This window comes from Anas platyrhynchos, chromosome 3 (genome assembly GCF_047663525.1).
Source record: "Anas platyrhynchos isolate ZD024472 breed Pekin duck chromosome 3, IASCAAS_PekinDuck_T2T, whole genome shotgun sequence".
NCBI lineage: Eukaryota > Metazoa > Chordata > Aves > Anseriformes > Anatidae > Anas > Anas platyrhynchos.
In genome coordinates this window covers 40,524,740-40,541,673 of record NC_092589.1, presented here as the reverse complement: position 1 = coordinate 40,541,673, position 16,934 = coordinate 40,524,740, and the positions used below count along the sequence as shown (strand labels likewise).

Genomic DNA, 16,934 nt, shown 5'->3' with positions numbered 1-16,934 from the left:
GCTTTTGTGAATGTTAAAAGCATTAATAGAAAAGCTGTCAAATACTTTATAGTCAGATTGACTGGATTGAAATGAACTGAAAATGATGTAGGAAGCACTATTTACTAGTAACAATGCTAGTGTTGTAGCATAACTGACTTACTGTTCTATCAAGATAACTTCTGAGCAAAAATATTTAACCTATTTCATCATATTTAACACATTACACACAGCAAAAAGAAGTGGAGAGTTTGTAACCTGCACTGATGCAGAGCCATCCCAAGCGTAACTTGAAATGATTGATAAGCTGAAGATCTCAACAGATACAAGTTGCTTCAAAGACTGAGTTTCTGTTGCTTCAGCTATTCTTGATTTTTCCTACATGAGTTCCCTGTGTCATTCTGTGTTCAGTGAATTGGCCAGAGCGCAAGACCTTTAAATGTCAAGTATTTAGCAAGGAATGAGTGTTAGCATATTTGAGGAAATTCTATCAGGAACCACAGAAAAGAAAGGAAACAACTCTGAATAATTTCAAGTAGTTGCCACTGTCTTCTCTCCAACAATTTTTTTCATACTTCATAAATTCTTTGAAATTGACATCTTGACACAGTATCGTAATAGAAAGGAAGTTACTGGACTGCAATTTCTACATTACATTTGTGCCTGGAGTACTATTTCAGATACAGAGAAACTTGAACAAAACGTTTCAAACAACTGGAGAGAATCATTTAGAAAGGGGTCGGATTCTCAAAAGTAAAAAGAAGAAATGCCTTTCATTTAAAAAAAAAAAAAGGGGGGGGGTGGAGTGTAAGAAAGAAGGGTCCAAAGTATGAGTAGTAGGGAAAAAAATGCAAGGTAGGAATGTCATTTTTGAGTTTGATCAATGGTAATTGTTTTTCATGAATGCACACTGTTCTACATGGGGTGTTTCTGTTCTCTTGTGAACCTTGGGTTTAAAGCTGACTGGGACTATCCCATCAAACCTCTAAGACAACCGGTTTTTCACTGCTCTGTTTAGGCATTTTAAGGTTTGGCTTGGAGAAAAAGGCATTGTTTGAGGCATGCTTTTGTTGTTTTTGCTTGTTTTAATATCCGTGCTCAAAAGCAGTTTAACACTTGCATGTGTTATTTTTCAATCATTTTTATGCATTCCTAAGTAGAATGCCAAGATCCTGTGCATTCATACAATAAGCTAGTAGTTCTGTCAGATCTTCACAGAGTTAACAGAAAATAAAGAAACGAGCAAGAGAGAGTTCTGCCATTAGATTTCTCAAAGCTGTATACTAAAACATTTTGATAGCTTGGATCTTGATGTCTATGGCCTGTGTGTAACTCCATTCCAGAGCTGTAAATTCAAGAGTATTTCTGCAATACCTATGAGGCAGTGCTTGGTGGCTTGTGACTAAGTTACTTATGACCGTGACTTGCTCTGTTTTGAGTTACTTAATTGGTCAATTTCCAAAGTAATGCAAATGTGCTGGATAGTAAAGTTGTGCTAGGTCAGTCTTTTTTCTTACTGTTGCTTTCAAGTGCTGCTTTTGTTTTCATCTGGTTTGTCATTTGTTTTTTGAGACCCACCGATTGCTTACTGAGAGAGAACTAGATACAAGTCAGTGCTCTGACTTCTGGGTGTGTCAGATGTGGAAATTCAAAAAGAAAAATAAGAAAAACAACAACCAACACCTCAAATCATAAATAGGGGGCACTTCAGTATAGATTTAGGTAGTTCTAATAGTTAAATGCTTAATTAATACAGTAAGTTGAATAGTGCATTTTATGTATGTAGAATATGTACTTTATATAAAGCTGTTTTGAGGCATTGGAGTTGGACCTGATAGAGAAGAGTGGATTCTTTTCCATGTCCTAATCTTACAGCTAGAAATCAGAGGAGATGCTGTAGTGTAAGAAGTTGTAATGCTGTCTGGTAGGGGACTTAAACTTAAGGAAGCATCTGCATTGATATAAAACTGGAATAAATTTTGGTTGGGGTTTTCAAAATGCTTATCTCTGAGTCAAAAGAACTTTTGGTTAAAATTATTTTAGGATTAAGTAGTAGACTTGTTTTGTAGTGGATTTCCATGGATTTGCATGTATGATAACATCAGGAAGTGATTCTTCAGGTGTCTAAATTATATTAGCAATAGTGGTAGAAAAGTTTCTGCAGTCATGGTTTGCATGTTCAGTTAAAAATAACCCTGCAATTATTTTTTTAAATATCCTTGAGAAAGTGAAAACCTTGTAAATGTGTATATCAGGCTTTGAAAACATTAGGTTGTTTTTTCTAGTGATCTTTGTCAAACAAATCGGCTGTATGTATCTGTTAACTAATGTGTAGTGAGAAGAAGTCATTTGCTTTGTTCTTGGATTTTTTTTTATATTTTTTTTACTAAGGAGCTGATTCAGTTGTGGTTTGCTGTTGTTTTTTTGTTGTGTGTTGTTTGTTTTGTTTGAAAGGGGTGGGAAAATGTTTTGGTAAAATTACTCATCCTAATTACCAAGAGAAAAAGGAGACGGCCAATTTCACCAGAATTCCTGATGAGCACCCTCTGAAAATGGGGAGAAGGTGCTCTTGGTTCAGAGCTCCCAAGGGTTATACAGCATAAAGCAGAAGATTGCAGTACCAAGAAACACACGACAATCCCGAGTTCTGACTGCTTTAGTTTGCTTTTAAGAAGATATAAAAATCTCATGCTTCGGTTAAAATTTAACAAATTGCTTACTTCTGTAGCCTTAGTTCTTAGTGATTTTTGATATTTGTTAATTTCGGTCTGTACAGAACCAGACATGCTGTTGGTATAAAAGGCAGTATATACGAGACATGTTTCCAATCTGACGTGACTCAGCACCATTTATATTATAGTGATAGCATCTACGTCTAGCTAGGCAGAACTGCACAAAAGGACAAGATCTATGAGAGGACTTGTGGTTTGTGTGTGTGAATGTGCATGGAAGAAGTGATCAAAGCCTGAAGATGACACAAGCGCACAGACTTAGCTGTCATTTCCTTTGCTAGCCATGATTCATCCTTAATAGGTGTATAAAAGTTATATATATATACTATAAAGTTTCTTAGAAGAATGTTTAACCACTTTTAGTAGTATACCCCACTCATTCATTGCAAAGATTTTGGTGGTGCTGACTTAAAATTGCAGTTTAGAAGCATAATGCCTTATTTCTTACTGGGTAGTATAACTTGTGAAAGTAGAATTGCCTTTTGGGGGCATTGCTACAGATCTCCTTGATACAGAGTGAGCAAGTGCCTTAAACACATTTTTGTTTTCAGTAGTCCTTAGTGAAGTCTGCATATCCCTTGTTTTATGGGTATATAACAGACATCAAGAGAGATTTAAGTACCGGGAAACCTGGGGTGCAGTGTTTAAAGTAGGTGATGTGCTCTTTTACTAATTTCAGAAACTGAAGTTGCAGCTTCAACTCACTTTAATTGTAGGTTCCAAACCAGGCATCCAAAGTGGAAAATAATTGATTGTAAGAAACTTAATGTGAATGTGATTTATTTATTTATTTATTTTAATTTAGGATAGTAGCCATGATACAGACTGATCTAGATGAGGTATTGTTTAAGGTACAAACGGGAGTTGGGAAGGAAGAATTCTGAAGCTTTTTTTTTTTTTTTTTTTGAGTCAGTCTCCACATGAAATGGCACTATATTCCTTAATTTAGTTGATTTTCAGGAGAATTTTAACTTTTTTGACTTTAAAGTATGTGATACATTCATACCATTACAACTTTAGATAACTTAAGTGAATCTTTTTCTGCCATGACTGTAATTAAATGACTTGAGGCTGATGTCTGGAAGGTTGTAGCATTATGCATATGTGAATATACGTATGCATCTATTGCAAGTTAGTCTTACAGCAGCTTTGATGAGTAAGAACATGTGAAGACTGACTTCATACTTTAGGTATTTCTTTCCCAAGGCAGAAAAACGTCCTAGCACTGGACTAGTGAGATATGTCTGCTTTGAAAATGGAACACCACATCATCAGTTGCGTGTTGCATCACTCCTGTATTCTGTTTTGGCCACTGGGCCATTTTATTTGTCATCTTCTTTTTGCTTGATGGTCTTGGTGCTTACGCACCAGAGATTCAGGACTTTGCGAGTACAGGGTGTTATTCACAATGAAGTATGACTGAATTCCTGGGAAGTGTTGGCTTTATGGCAAATAACTTCTGAGTGTGTGTTGCAATGCAATGGGAAGGTAATTGAAGCAGGCTCCTAGCTGTCACCTTTGTGGAAGAGAACAGGCTGCTGTCCCCAGGATGTTTCAACCAGTAGTTCAGTCTATTTAAGAGTTTCTCAGAGAGAGAATGGCTAGAAGCATAATGCAAAGGCAGAATAGGGATTTGATTAGCTCTGTGCACTGTGCAAATATAGCTTACTTAAAACGTTTTTTAGAAGTCCCGTTTACATGCAACTTTTTTTTTATAATGTCTGTTTAAGTGATGGTGTCTTGTACCTTACTGTTTTAAGAAATGGGTCATGTAAGTTCAGTAATCTAAATACTTCTGTTTTTACAATAGAAATTATGGAAAAATCAGGTGAAGAAGGAATGCCTGATCTTGCGCATGTTATTCGTATTTTATCTGCGGAGAATATCCCTAATTTACCACCAGGAGGTGGTTTAGCTGGCAAGTGAGTACACTACTAGAATTTCTTTAACTACTTAGTTTATTGCAACAAATGCTTTTAATAAAATGTTCTAAATCTTTCTCAGTGTAACAACTATACTCAAGTCAATAGAAGTTGTTTGCTATATCTGAGGCTAGTTTACGTTTTGCTCTACATAAACATTTGTGTTACTGATCCCATTCCTGAAGGGTAAAAGGAAAAATTGTATTCTGGTACGTAATGCACTAGTTTATTTCCATGGAGCTGTTAAAAATATACATAGACACAAATATACACAATATGTATTTACTCTTAGCTATTTATTACTTCAGTTTGTTAAGAATATCAATAATGTAACTAGAATATCAAAGTATTAGTTAGGAGAATTTTTGATGTTGTGCTCCCTCTACCACCTAGTGTCCATGCTCCACTTTTTGGGGGCATTGTATGCTTCCCTCAAACACCTCATTTCTGTAGAAGCCAGAAGTGGCTCATTCTTTGTGTGGCTCGCTCCCAACAGAGGCTGCGCTATGGATATTTTAATTGCCTTTCAAGTCGTGAACATCACTAAGTTACTCAGCTTGTCCAGAGCAACAAGGGTTTCAGTTATTTCATATCAAAGGTGACTGGATACAGACATTGCTTGTTTGTAGAAAAGAAAATAAGACTTTCTGTTATAAAAAATAGTATCACTTTAGAAGCTGTAAGAGCTATAAAATGTAGGGTAGATAGTCAGAAACTGCATCTTCACTTAGGAACCAACTTCTCTTTGGATCTAAGTGTTCATAGGAGTAATGCCTAGATTCTGCAGCAGTCAAGGTTTTCTTCAGGTCTAGTTCTGTTATGAGAAATACTCCAACCCCTATTCAGCTAGATGTACATTTGAGGTATCTTTGAGATCTTGTCAAATCCTTCTTGCGCTTGTAGGATCTGATTGACTTTGCCTAACGTATGTTCCATCTTCTATTTTGAGGGCATTTTGGTAGTCATGCCTATTTAAGTTTGGAGATTCCCTTACTGATGGTAAGTTATAGATCATGTCTTGCAGAGAAGGAGTTTCATCCAAATGCACCTAAGTCAAAAAGAAAAAAAAAAAACAATGCTTTACTTGGGACACTTCATCTAATGAGGCTGCTTTACTGGTGCTCATCTGGAGGCAGCCCAAACTCCATTTCAGTTGGTACTGCTTTAAATGCTGAAAAATCTATTGTGATGCTGGACACAAGCTATAAGCCAGTCTGTTTCTTTGCCTCAGAAATCCACATACTTGCCACATTCCATTCAGAAATGTATCTCTTCTGTTTTGGCTTTCATGATATGAACATAAGAGCTCGTCATACTGGATCAAACCAAGGATCATTTTAATTCTGAGTACTGTCCCCAGGATAGCTGAAAGTAGATGCCTAGGGAAGAATATGAAAACAAGATAGTATATAAAATGCTTCCCCCATTACTACTACTGTTTTTGGCTTTCTGTGCTCATCTTGCCTGCCTGTGAAGGCCTTAGCTGGATTTTTTTTATGGAAGCACCATATGGTGTTGAAGTTGTAGTATCTGCAGTGTGAACAGACACTAAATGGCAAACCTCAGAAGTTGTAGGCACTGGACACGACACTTCAGAAATTCTTAGGCAAGTAGTAGCCCATGGATAAGTCTTAGGAGAAAAAAAAAAAAAAACTACAGGAGTTTTGTAGCAATAAGCAAAATACAATTTTAAATATTACTCTTGGCAAAATCTGACTGTGCAGCTGGAACTTCCCAAGGTGAAAAGGGAAAAAACATGGGGAGGGTAAGATAAGAGAATGCTTTGCCTTACTAGCTCTTCACAAATTCTGACTTAGAGTTAAATCCCTAAACATAGTATTGAAAATGTTTGAAGACACATGTTTGAATGTTTGAAGTGGGCTTCATCTTAAGAGACAGGTTGAAGACCAAGCATATAAATGTTCTGAAATCATTTATTATTGCGCTCAAACCTCTTTAAGTTCTCAAAGTTTTTGAAATCCCTTATTGTTATGCTCATATTTTTTTTGCAACTTCTCTTTTTAGGCGTAATATTATTGAAGCTGTGTACAGTAGACTGAATCCACACAGAGAGAACGAGGGGGTAAGTTTCCATTTTGATTGCTACACATCTTTGTTAATGAGAACATCCAGGTAGTGTCATACACATGAGCAAAATTGTACATCACTGCCAATAAAGTATTACAAACACAAAGTATGCATTGGAGCACACAGTGTATGTTGACCTTGTTTTGGATGGATCTGATATGGAAGAACTTCAAGCTCAAAGACAGAAATCTAACTCTGGCACCCAGTTCTAAAAGACTTTTTAAACTTTTGGCTACTGCTTTTTCAGTCAAATCTGTAAAGCAACAACATACATAATTTTTTAATGATAGTTTACTTTAATCAAAAATCATGGTTTTCATATTCCTTACTAGATATTCCAGAAATCTAGTAAAAGAGAGGGCAAGTACTTATTACTGTCTTTTTTCTGTAAGTGTAGAAGACCTTGGAACACTGAGTATAAAAGATACCGAGACTCATATTTTAAAGTGTATATTATCTTTAAATATCCCATGTGCAGTGGTCTGAGGACAGTGTAAATTGCTTTCAGTTCACTTCTGTTCCCATTTCTAAAAAGACTTTATTCATCTGCCCTGTTCCTAGTAAGTTGTTTTAAATATTTATGTTTCAATGTGGTTTACTGTAACTTCACACCTGATTCTGGGTTATTCTTAATAGTGGTATAAAGAGTAATTGGTATTCATATCAGTAGTAGCTAAACTTCATGGAGAAAAAAAATAGTTTGGAAAACTGATTGAGTAACTACAATAGTATATTGTAAAGGATTGAATAACATTACTGTTGATACACGCTGAACTAATCTGCAAAGATACTCTTCATCCTCTAGTAAATCCTTCATCATCAGATTTTTATTTTTTTTCCTGAGATGACCATGAGGTTCTCAGTCACATAATCCCCCCAGCACACCACTGACTATAATGACTATTTTTAAATATTTTGAAACGATTAATGGCATATTCACTATCTTAGAGCACCCAGTCTTGCCACAGTTATCTTGTGTTTTTATCCCAGTGTGTTTCCTTTCAGTTACCTATTTTTGGCTTCCCTCTTAACTCAGAAAGCTTTTGCGGATGCAAGGGGATGCTAAGTACGAATAGAGAAGAAATCTCTAATTTACTTTATTATGTAGGATTTGCTCCTTTTTTGTTTTTCCAATGTGATAGAACTTTATTTTTTCGTTTAACATGCACTAAACTGTGCACCTGTACTCCCAAAACAAGTTAGTGGTTATCCTGTTCAGCCTGCTATCTTAAGATAGCTGCAAAATTTACTTGTTTTCAGCTTCTTTAGTACTTCAGGAAACTGCTCTTGCTCTTAATATTTAGCCATAACCTTGTTCCTTCTTGGGGGAAGGTTTAGTTGAAGATTATAGCATGTTTTGTATTTTTTTTTGTGTCTAATGATAACTTTCTGGAAATGTCACTTGTGATGCATGCTTTCAAAGTCCAGATCTAGTTCTCAATAGCTATGCAATTTTGCCTAAAGCCCTAATACAGAGAATGGCATCCTTTTCGTATGTTGGCTCCTTCCAGGAAAAATTTACTACATCATCTGTTATAATTTAATAATAAAATAGGGTAAGGGCATTAAATGCAAAGTGAATACTCAGAAAGCAATATAGCTTTGGACTTTATTACCGTTAGAATCACTGTATTTGTTTGGAGTCTTTTTAGTTTGGTTTCTTCAGTAAGAAATGTGAGTACACTCCGATTTATTTTGTAAACTGTATCATCTGTTGCTGTTTAGTGCAAATCTCAACAGTGATTTGAATGATGTGTTTTAGATACACTGGATCAAATTATAGCTACTGCTTTCCAGTCAGTACCTTTTTTTCTTCCTATCCTAAGTGATTCTGAGCTAGAGCAGTTTGAGAGGAGGCTGCTGCCACTGGGTGAAGGATGCAATTCCTGTTTGTGCTTTCCCAGTGAGCAGGAATTGTTTATTTTTTTTGTTCATGAGAGCAGGATGAATCTTGTGGGCTTCATCTGAAGTGACCAAAGCATGACTGCCCTGCTTGTCTTATTTCAGTCCTTGGTTCTAGGTATATATATAGTGATCTCACAGTCTTTTCAACTAGATGTTTAAGTGCACAGGAGGGGCAGAAAGGGAAGGAAGCTGTTCAGTTATGCAATGTCTACACATTGTGATAACATTGCTACACATCTCGCATTTAAACAGGAAGCGAAGGTAGGAAGGAAACATACTGTACATCCCAGTGATGACATTTCCAGTGAGACTGTAATCGAAGTTATAATGCTTCTGTTCTAAACTAGTATGAAGCAAGAGTGCATCTTCATACTGAAAATCACACAGTGGAGACAGATTCTGAGTCTGCAGAGCATGAAGGTGCACTGACGTGAACTTGAGAATCTTTCCCCATGTGTATTTAACAGCATACATGTGTCTGTTACAGTGTGGGTGGAAGGCATAATACTGCAGTTACTAACTTGAAAATCTGCCTGTGGCAGTCACCTTAATCTGGTGATTTTATATAAAGGCAGAAGCGTATTTATTTTTTTTTTTTTTACCATGGGGGGAAGAAAATAAAGTAGTTGTTAAAATATTAATGCATGTGAGTAAAAATTGAACAGCAAGAAAGAAGCTTGTGGAATTGAAGATATGTCTTTCCTCTTAGAGTTTACTTTCTAGTGTTCAACAACGTAAGCTAGTTCCTGAGAGTTACTGTGAACTGCATCATAATAGCTTGTCAAATAAGTTCTTAGTATATAAATGAAAACCAAGATGGTATCTTTTCTAGGTTAGGTTAGTATTTTCTTGGCACTACACATATATCTATTAGTGTTGTGCCTGGTTTACGTTTTTTTGTTTGTTTTTTTTTTTTGTCATTGGAGCTTGTGATTTGTGGAGTAACTTCAGTTGTTCACGTGTCCGTTCTGTTACATTTATAGTCTGAGAATCTTTAACAAGTGGCCTGAGTAAGTAGATACTGTGTAGAGTGAGAATCTGTGGGGAGTAAAAGAGACATTACTATAGCAGTACTGAGGGATTGCTAGTGTAGCTTCAGCAGTCATTAAAAGTTGTAGTGTTTTGGGTTTTTTTTTTTTTTGACATCTCACTGCAGTACAAGTATTGGACAAATCTGGAGCTGTAGAGAACATTGCATTGGGCTTGGAAACTGCACCTTTGCTGGTGGCAGAGAGGCTTCTGATACATCTGTAGTAACTTGTACTCTCACAAGTTCTCTCACTTGTTCTCTCACAAGTGTGTGTGAAATCACAGAAATCTGGTACATACTGGGGCTTGCTGCTTTCAGACCTTCAAATGGAATTTAAAAGAACTTAGTAGCTAAATAATTGTTACTGCTGAAATGTTAGAGTGATACCTGACCCAGTAGGCAGTCCAGTTTAAGTGTGAAGTACACTTTTGTTAAAAGTATTACATTTTTTCTAAGGACTCTGTTTCTGGTGCTTTTTGTGCTCCTAAGACTAGTTCCGTTAGGCCTCTTGGATGTATATGTAACCTTAAAAATGAGGAACAGTGTTAAAGTTACAGTGACTATGCTACAAGTTTCAGTGGCATTTGTTTAAAGCCACCTTTGTGTTTGAGTATCTTGTTTGAGACAGGCTATGTTTCTCTCCTGCTTTAACTAATACTGTATTCTGGCATTTGCTAAATCAGATCATGTGTCACTAAGGGCTGTGGCAGATGACTTTTAAAAAAATTTAAATGGACAAAATTCTTGCAGCCTTAAACACTGTAAATCTGGTATCCTCTAACACATGGTGGCTCTTTATGTACACGTTATCTAACAGAGGAGAAGTTGTGTAAGAATTGTGAATGCTCATGTTAAATACAGCTTCTTGTTTTTATGGTTAGCGCTGAGATGAATTAGAACATGAAGAAGGACAAATGCAAACTTGTCCAGTGTGTATAGAGAAAATACACTAGTAATGCTTGTGTGTGTGTGTGTACTTATGTATACATATACAATATATGTGTAGATATATACACATATGTATATAAAAGCAGTTTCTACTGTCTATTACATGTAGAGTTTCTTGTCTGCTAACACAGAAGGAGACAAGGGAAGCATGAAATGGACCAGCATCAAACGTGATAAAAGCAGGATGCAGGCTCAAATATCAAACACTAACAGCACTGTTACTTTGGTTCATAATAGCATTTGAGTTGTTGAGGAGTCTCCGCAATGCTAGTGTATTGCTTCTTGCATGTACTCTTTAGAGTTGCATAGGAGCAAAAGTATTCACCTCAGTCTGCCAAAAAGGCTTTAAAGATATGAATATTGTGGAGTGGGCCTATGTTTGCTAATGTCAAAACATCAGAGTAAAATTGATGGGACAGGAATTGTATCTAGTCAAATTTAGATGCTCTGAATTTGTGCTTCTAAGGCATTAAAACAGTCCCACTTAACACATTATATTTTTAACTTGCTTTTTATCAGTGGACTCTTAAAGATCTATCTGAATGTGAAAATGCTAGTACATGGCAGTCACATCTCAAACTAAGACCAGGAAACCACAGTGGCAATACATCTCTACTTAAGCAACAGAGTGAGCTTAGAGGGATCTCATTATATACAGTAATGCTCATCTTTGTGATAAAATCATCTCCTTTTAACTTACATTTTGCTAATTGGTCTTAAGACTTCTATTCCAGCAACATTATATCATCCAAAATCTTCCTGAACTCAGGATACTGTCTTAATACTTCTATTAGCTTGAAAATGAGCAACTACAATACTTGTAGCTTACGGAGCTTTTGGACTAGATAACAATAAAATGAGGTCAGCATGAGAAGAAGGCAGTCTGGATTTTGCCTCTGTTGCAAAATCTGCCAGCTTCAAGTGATCTAGTTCCATTTGTCTAGTTTGATAACTTGCTAGATATTAATAATTTAAAACATGCTATTCCTTTAAAGCAATAGTACTGCTGTAGCACTTGAAAGTTAAAATATTTAGTATTGATTTCAATGTACTGTAATAGATACAGAAGCCTATTGGAAACAAACAAGCACCAGAAGAACCCCACAGCAACAAAAGACTTTCCACTGAAGGCTTGTAGCCAAATACATGGTCGCAGAAGAGACCTACAGTCCTTAATCAGTGCATCTTATTCAGGTTCTGTGCTGTAGGTCACTAAATTTGACTTTAAATGGCTGTTGCTGTGAATTTTTCAATGCAGTACACATCTGCCAAAAACATCTTATGTTGTTTAAACCCCACTGCTCCTGGTGCTGATAGGTACCTGTTTTTTTCTCTCATGGCAGCAAAATGCATGCAGAAATCAGTCTTAAATATAGATGGATCATCTTCTAAAACACAGTGAAGCATTTGTTTCAAGGTGATGCTTCAACTGAACTGCTAGCAGTAGGGAGTTGCCTGTTCTTTTTGGTAAGCTTTTCACAGAACTGCGTTGCTCTCAGCTGTGTGAAAATTCACAATTAAAAATATTGACCTGTTGGCTAAAGAAGCTTAAATGTTCAAATTTCATTCATTTCAAAACGACAATTGTGGAGAACATCTATCAAAAAGACCATTTGAACCAAGAAGGAGTTAATTGGGTGAAGGTAGCACGTTGACACTGTCTGGCTCAAAATAAATAGAAATTATTAATTTAAGGAATTATACCTATTAAGTGTTTTTATGTTGTATAAAATAAACATGAATGATACTGTTCTAAGATGTATGTTGCTAGTAAGTGTTTTTATACTGAAATTAGAACAAAGCTGCTGTTTTCTCAGTCAGAAAAGTTTGTGTGTTTTTTTTTCAATGTCGTTCTAAAATACTCTAGTTTAACAACTAATTTTTTTGGGGTCTTGAATCTTAAAAAAGGACCCTGGCGAAGCCGAGGAAAGTGGAACACAGGGAAAATTGGTGGAAGCACTCAGGCAAATGAGAATTAATCATAGGGGAAACTACCGCCACCTTCTGGAAGAGATGCTGACTAGTTACAGGCTAGCTAAGATACAGGGAGAAGAGTGCACTGCTGAATCAGCTGCAACTTCTACTTCAGATAATGATGCTGGACCCAGTGACCCTGTATCAGAAAACCCCACAGAATCTGGGAATCACCTTGCTGAAACACAAATCTCAAGTGAAGATTCAGGGATGAATGAGACGAGCGATAAACAGACATAATGTCTTTGTTTTACGTAGCGGATTTAATGCTTCTCCTCACTTGGCGATTTTCCTTTGTTTATATCTCAACATTTGTCACATCTATCCTAGAAGTCTGTTTGTTTTCACTTTTGATAATTTGTACAGATTGTTTACATAAATATCTTTTTTCCTTAGAAGTTCAAGAGCTATGGTATATTACAGTAGTTGCATCTTATGTTATATAGCAACCAGGTAACTTTTGCTTTGAGATTTTTTCAAAATCCTCTGACACCAACAATAGGAACCTAATATGCAAATACAAAAGTAAATTAAAAAAAAAAACAATAAAACACCTTGTAAGTAAATTCTTAAATAACAATTTTGATGGTATGTTTGCTGTTGTAAAGTAATTCACAACTTAATGGTATCTTTTGTGCAAATTAATTGAATTATATGAATACTTCCCATTTTTTCCTCTGCATCATAACTGCATGTTTGTACTTGAATTGTGTATAGTTCATATTACAAGTAAATTACAAAACTTGCCACATCTTAGTTTGTCCCTTCTTCTTGAAATGTGTACTGTTTTTCCAGTTTAGTTTGTATCTACTGTTCATAAACACCTATTTTCTAGATGACTGTATTCTTATTTTCCAGGTTGTAGCATAGCATCTATCCAGCAATGAAAATGTACTTAGAATTAGTACCTAGTGTCAAGTTTTAAGAATTTGTGTTTAAGTGAAAATAAAGAACATGCTGTGGAATAACACCTGTATGCATATTGACTCTTTTAAGCAAGTAATAAACTTACTTTGAAATGCTGTTATTCTGACATCAAAACTTCTCTCGTAGCTTCCAATATTAACTCATCGTGATGTTCAGTATCTTCTACAGATATTTGAGTAATTTTAAGTTTGGTGCACTCCTCGTTAATCCTCTGTTTGAACAACATTTCTCAATTTCAAGTTAAGCATGAGCAATGTAAATGAATAAACTGGCTATTCTACCTAAGTTTACCTTCTACCAAATCATTTTCTTGTCTTTTGGTGTATGACACATGTATGCACATGCATTTGGGTAGCTCGGTGATCACAGTGCTAATTTACAACAGTGGTAACTGATTTGCTAACAAGTTAACTCTGGAATAGTTGTGTCAGTATTCAGTCCTTATTGTAACACTTGCATAAAAATATCGTTGTTCAAAATAGGTACAAATTTCACTGCCTTAATGAAAAAGAGCCTGTGGGAATTTCTGATGAACCAGGAATACCTTAAGAGTTAAGTTTTAGTACTCTGTAGAATTGTATTTTGTATTCCATAGATGTAGTAGTATCTATCGATAGCTATGATGTAGTATGATTTTAGGTAATATTTAAGTCTTTACGTTAAAATAGCTTTACTGGGTTCATGTTTCATAAAAGTGAATTCTTCTGTGTAGTTGAAGAGCAAAGCATGTTTGTGTGTGGAAGTGGGCAGGTGTAAAAAAAAAAAAAAAAGCGAATGTTGTTTTTATGCTAGTGTTCTAATTAATTGTGCCACTTAAATCCAAAGTGCAGCAAAATGTTTCCGTTTGTATTGGTGAGTAGTAATATTTCTCCTCTTCTCTTCCTGTAGGGTGCTGGAGATCTAGAAGATCCGTGGTAGCCTTACAAATCTACTAAAATGCTTTTGATTCTGAAAGGGGGAAAAAACTTTTAAATCTGTTTTCTTCAATACAAGGGAAAAATTCTGGTGGATTTCCAACATTTTGTGAAATGGGCAGAAAGATATTAGAATTTTCCATCATTTGTTCATTTTTGTGTTTTCTGATATTGCCACTCTTAGCATTGCCTGTACTACAGTATTTTTACCAGCCTCAGGCATACCGAATACATCTGTAATGAACTCTGGCCCTAAAAAGGAAGGAAGGAGTGATTCTCTCAGCAGATCAGTGTATGTACCTGAGGTGCATGGGATTGTAGTTGTACTCTGAAGATACACTATGGTTAACTGAAATTACAGCACACAAGCGCGAGAGAGTACAAGTAATTCTTTGAGACGTTACTTATTTCACTTTACTGAGTTGGAAGGCTTTGCAGCTCTGTGGCTTGGAAGTGATTTCAATTGGGCAATACGCTATCAGATGTGTATTATTATTTTTTTTAATTTTCCAGTTTTACCTGTATTACCAGACCGTTAGGTTTCCCTGCGGTGTCCAAATTGTGATATGTTGCCTACTGCTTGCTTGGAGATAAGTGTATTTGGCAATAATATATGAAGATTCTAGGCATCTAAAACCAGTAAGAATTTTACGCATGTGTACAACACACCCTTAAACTCTTGCTAGAGAAAATCTTTTAAAACCAAACTGATGAATTTATAGTTAGTAGTGACTTGCTTTGACATCTCTCACAGCTGCAGGTTTTTTTAAAAAAAAAAATGCTGAAAATTTGCCTTTATTATAATGTAAATTGTGATTATTTTGTTCTATATGTGGTTTTCTATAGTTTTTGATTTTTTTCAGCTTAAGATACAGACAGAAGTTTTGTGTAATATGGGTATAATTTTTAATTGTTTGCATTATTTTCAAAGTTCAAATTATCACTTTGAGATTACTATAAATACACTTAAAATTATCTATTTTAAATTAAGAAAATATTAGAGATATTTTCATGGGTTCAATGACCTTTCATTTTATAAGCAATGGGCATGGTACAGAGTGGCTGTCATGTAAGGTACTTGAAGATTCTTAGTTTAATTCTATTTTTGCAATAACCTTGACTTTTTTTTTTCTGACTTCTTTGAGTTGTGCATGTAATGAGTCCAGTAAATGCTGAAAATGGGGAAGAGTAAAGTATTTATCTAAAGTAAAAGCTATTGGGGAGGGGAAACAATGAATGTATCCATCTGTACATGATTTACATGCTGTGGATGCCTTGTAAACATTTTCCTATTTGTTTAAACTGTGTTTCAGCGAGGATGTAATGCCCTTGTGTGTAGTTTTAAGCTAATGACAGTCATCAACTGGTTTTGTGTGAAATGGAATTCATGGTATTTTTCTGTAACTTTATCCCCATGGTGAGTCTGTATTAAAAAAAAAAAAAAAAAAAAAAAAAAAAGCTCTGTCATACCGGTGCCGAAGGCCAGCTTTCCCGATCATTTTGATTCACTGTGTATCTGATTTATTTTTTTTGGTCTAGAGAGGATTATTGCCACAGTATATTTTATTTATTCATTAGATTTTAGCCTTGTAAGTTAAAGTGTTCTAAATGATGATGTTAACAGGTATTTGTCCCTTTACTGTTTTTTTGGGGGTTGTTAAAAGATAGGGAATGAAGAATGCAAAATGGTTTATTGTTCAGACTGTCCGCTCTGGTCCAACCCTGTACTGATAGTACCTTCCCAGTATGATATTGTGATGTTTCATACAATACAGTGAACATAACCAACTTGTTATCTTCAATAAAGGATTGCTAAAACAGTGTGATATGCTTTATATTTTCTTGAGAAGGATTTTTATCAAGAAAATACAGGTGTTGTACATAAAATGATAGGGTTTTAGAGTTTCCCTCCTTATGTAACCTGGTGATGGATTTTTGTTCAACAGGGAGTGTGGTTCTTTGTCACAAGAAGTCACAAGTTTCAAAGGGAGCTTCTCTGTGGGAGTCACAATGGTACAAACAACAGGGAAAGCTCCTACAGTAAATCCATCCCAAGCTCAGCTGAAATAAGTCCTCTTGCAGCTTGTGGACTAAATTTGGAGTTTAAATATTCAAATTAATCTTAACTTTTTAGTCAGTTCATTTCTTTAGGCTCCTTAAAGATCTGACGTTAGACCTAGAAAGGTTTGTAGTGTTTTGGGGAGAAATAGTTGTAATGCATAAGCCTCACTTTAAAACTTTTTACTGATTTTATTTATTTTACTTCGTTGTTTAGCTGGAAGAAAAAAAAAGAACAAAATAAAATACTCTGTTACTGACATTGCACAATCATAATGCGTTCAAATACTTAGTGTTATTGTGGAATGGGTGTGATGGGAACAACCTGCAGGTTTTTGTCTGTAAGTTCATGACACACGGTTGTTGGATCTGCTTCTGATCTTGTGATGAGCTGCAATTTTAACCTTGTTCTGCTGTAGCACGGGTTCCTGTACTCCATGGGCTCCAGTCCTGTGAA

The 16,934-nt window shown here is 35.6% G+C and overlaps 1 protein-coding gene across 10 annotated transcripts in view; it reads left to right on the top strand.

The window, feature by feature from the left end:
- The window catches only part of PPM1B (protein phosphatase, Mg2+/Mn2+ dependent 1B), a 56,503-nt gene extending 40,261 nt beyond the window's left edge, over window positions 1-16,242 (top strand). For 7 of the 10 annotated variants that reach the window (XM_072035743.1, XM_038177639.2, XM_038177636.2 and 4 more), the window contains 3 exons: window positions 4,522-4,633; window positions 6,659-6,716; window positions 12,513-13,546. In XM_072035743.1, the coding sequence (XP_071891844.1) occupies window positions 4,522-4,633; window positions 6,659-6,716; window positions 12,513-12,818 (476 nt within the window). In that variant the 3' untranslated portion in view covers window positions 12,819-13,546. Of the gene's footprint in view, window positions 1-4,521; window positions 4,634-6,658; window positions 6,717-11,947; window positions 12,464-12,512; window positions 13,547-14,393 lie in introns of those variants that run through there. The other 3 variants (XM_038177641.2, XM_072035744.1, XM_038177642.2) reach the window with 2 other exon arrangements.
- The last annotated feature ends 692 nt before the right edge of the window (window positions 16,243-16,934 follow it).